Source organism: Epinephelus moara, chromosome 24, assembly GCF_006386435.1.
Source record: "Epinephelus moara isolate mb chromosome 24, YSFRI_EMoa_1.0, whole genome shotgun sequence".
Classification (NCBI taxonomy): domain Eukaryota; kingdom Metazoa; phylum Chordata; class Actinopteri; order Perciformes; family Serranidae; genus Epinephelus; species Epinephelus moara.
Genome location: NC_065529.1, coordinates 44121863 through 44122914, shown reverse-complemented (window position 1 = coordinate 44122914; position 1052 = coordinate 44121863). Strand labels below are relative to the sequence as shown.

At 41.5% G+C, this 1052-nt stretch overlaps 1 protein-coding gene across 4 annotated transcripts in view; it reads right to left on the bottom strand.

Moving 5' to 3' along the window:
• Positions 1-1052, bottom strand: part of LOC126385587 (zinc finger protein OZF-like) — a 98696-nt gene that overhangs the window by 83149 nt on the left and 14495 nt on the right. Inside the window, exons 1-2 of one of the 4 annotated variants that reach the window (XM_050037384.1) lie at positions 329-1044; positions 77-244 (exon numbers count right to left, since the gene is read on the bottom strand). The exons of 1 other annotated variant lie outside the window; for it this stretch is intronic. In XM_050037384.1, coding sequence (XP_049893341.1) covers positions 77-244; positions 329-965 — 805 coding nt within the window. In that variant the 5' untranslated portion in view covers positions 966-1044. Of the gene's footprint in view, positions 1-6; positions 245-328; positions 1045-1052 lie in introns of those variants that run through there. 2 more of the 4 variants (XM_050037385.1, XM_050037386.1) reach the window with 2 other exon arrangements.

Below are 1052 nucleotides of genomic sequence, written 5' to 3'. Positions count from 1 at the left end.
TTGCATGTAAACAGTCTCTCTCCTGTATATGTGTCACTTCAATTGGAACCTCTGCTCAAGTCATGCACCTTTACACCTGTGTGCGTTCTCATGTGGACTGTCAAGTTATTGCTAGATCTGAAGTGTTTCCCACATGTTTTGCAAGTATACGGCTTCTCACCTGTGTGAGTCCTCATGTGGACTAACAAGACACCATTACGTCCGAAAGCTCTCCCACATACTTTACAAGTATACGGCTTCTCACCTGTGTGGATTTTGCAATGCCTTTTCAATACTGATGCGTCACTGAATCTTTTCTCGCAGGTCTTGCAAAAGTAGGGCTTCTCACCTGTGTGAGTCCTCATGTGGACTTTCAAGTCACCATAACGTTTGAAAGCTCTCCCACATACTTCACAAGTATACGGCCTCTCACCTGTGTGGATGCTCATGTGTATTATCAATTCTTGATTAAATCTGAAATCTTTCCCACATATTTTACAATAAACTGGCTTGTCGTCTGCATGGATTTTAACATGTTTTTTCAAAGCTGTTATGTTAATGTATTTTTTCCCGCAGGTCTTACAAACGTACGGCGTCTCACCTGTGTGGGTTCTCATGTGGACAGTCAGGTAATTTCTCCATCTAAAAGCTCTGCCACACGTTTTGCACGTATATGGCTTCTCACCTGTGTGGGTTCTCATGTGGACAGTCAGGTAATTTCTCCATCTAAAAGCTCTCCCACATGTTTTGCATGTATATGGCTTCTCACCTGTGTGAGTTCTTAAATGTCTTTTCATAAGATATTTTTCTCTGAATCTTTTCCCGCAAGTCTTGCAAAGGTACGGCTTCTCACCTGTGTGGATCCTCAGGTGTTTCTGCAATTTTGACTTGTACTCAAAAACTTTCCCACATATGTCACATTTTAAAGGCTTTTTACCTGTATTTAAGTTTATCACAGCAGAGGTGTGTGGACTGTTACTGTTCATTTCACTTTCATGATGTCTTTTCTCTGCTTGAAGCTCTGTGTTTCTAATTGATCCTGAGTCTCCATGCTGGTATTCTTCCTCATCTTG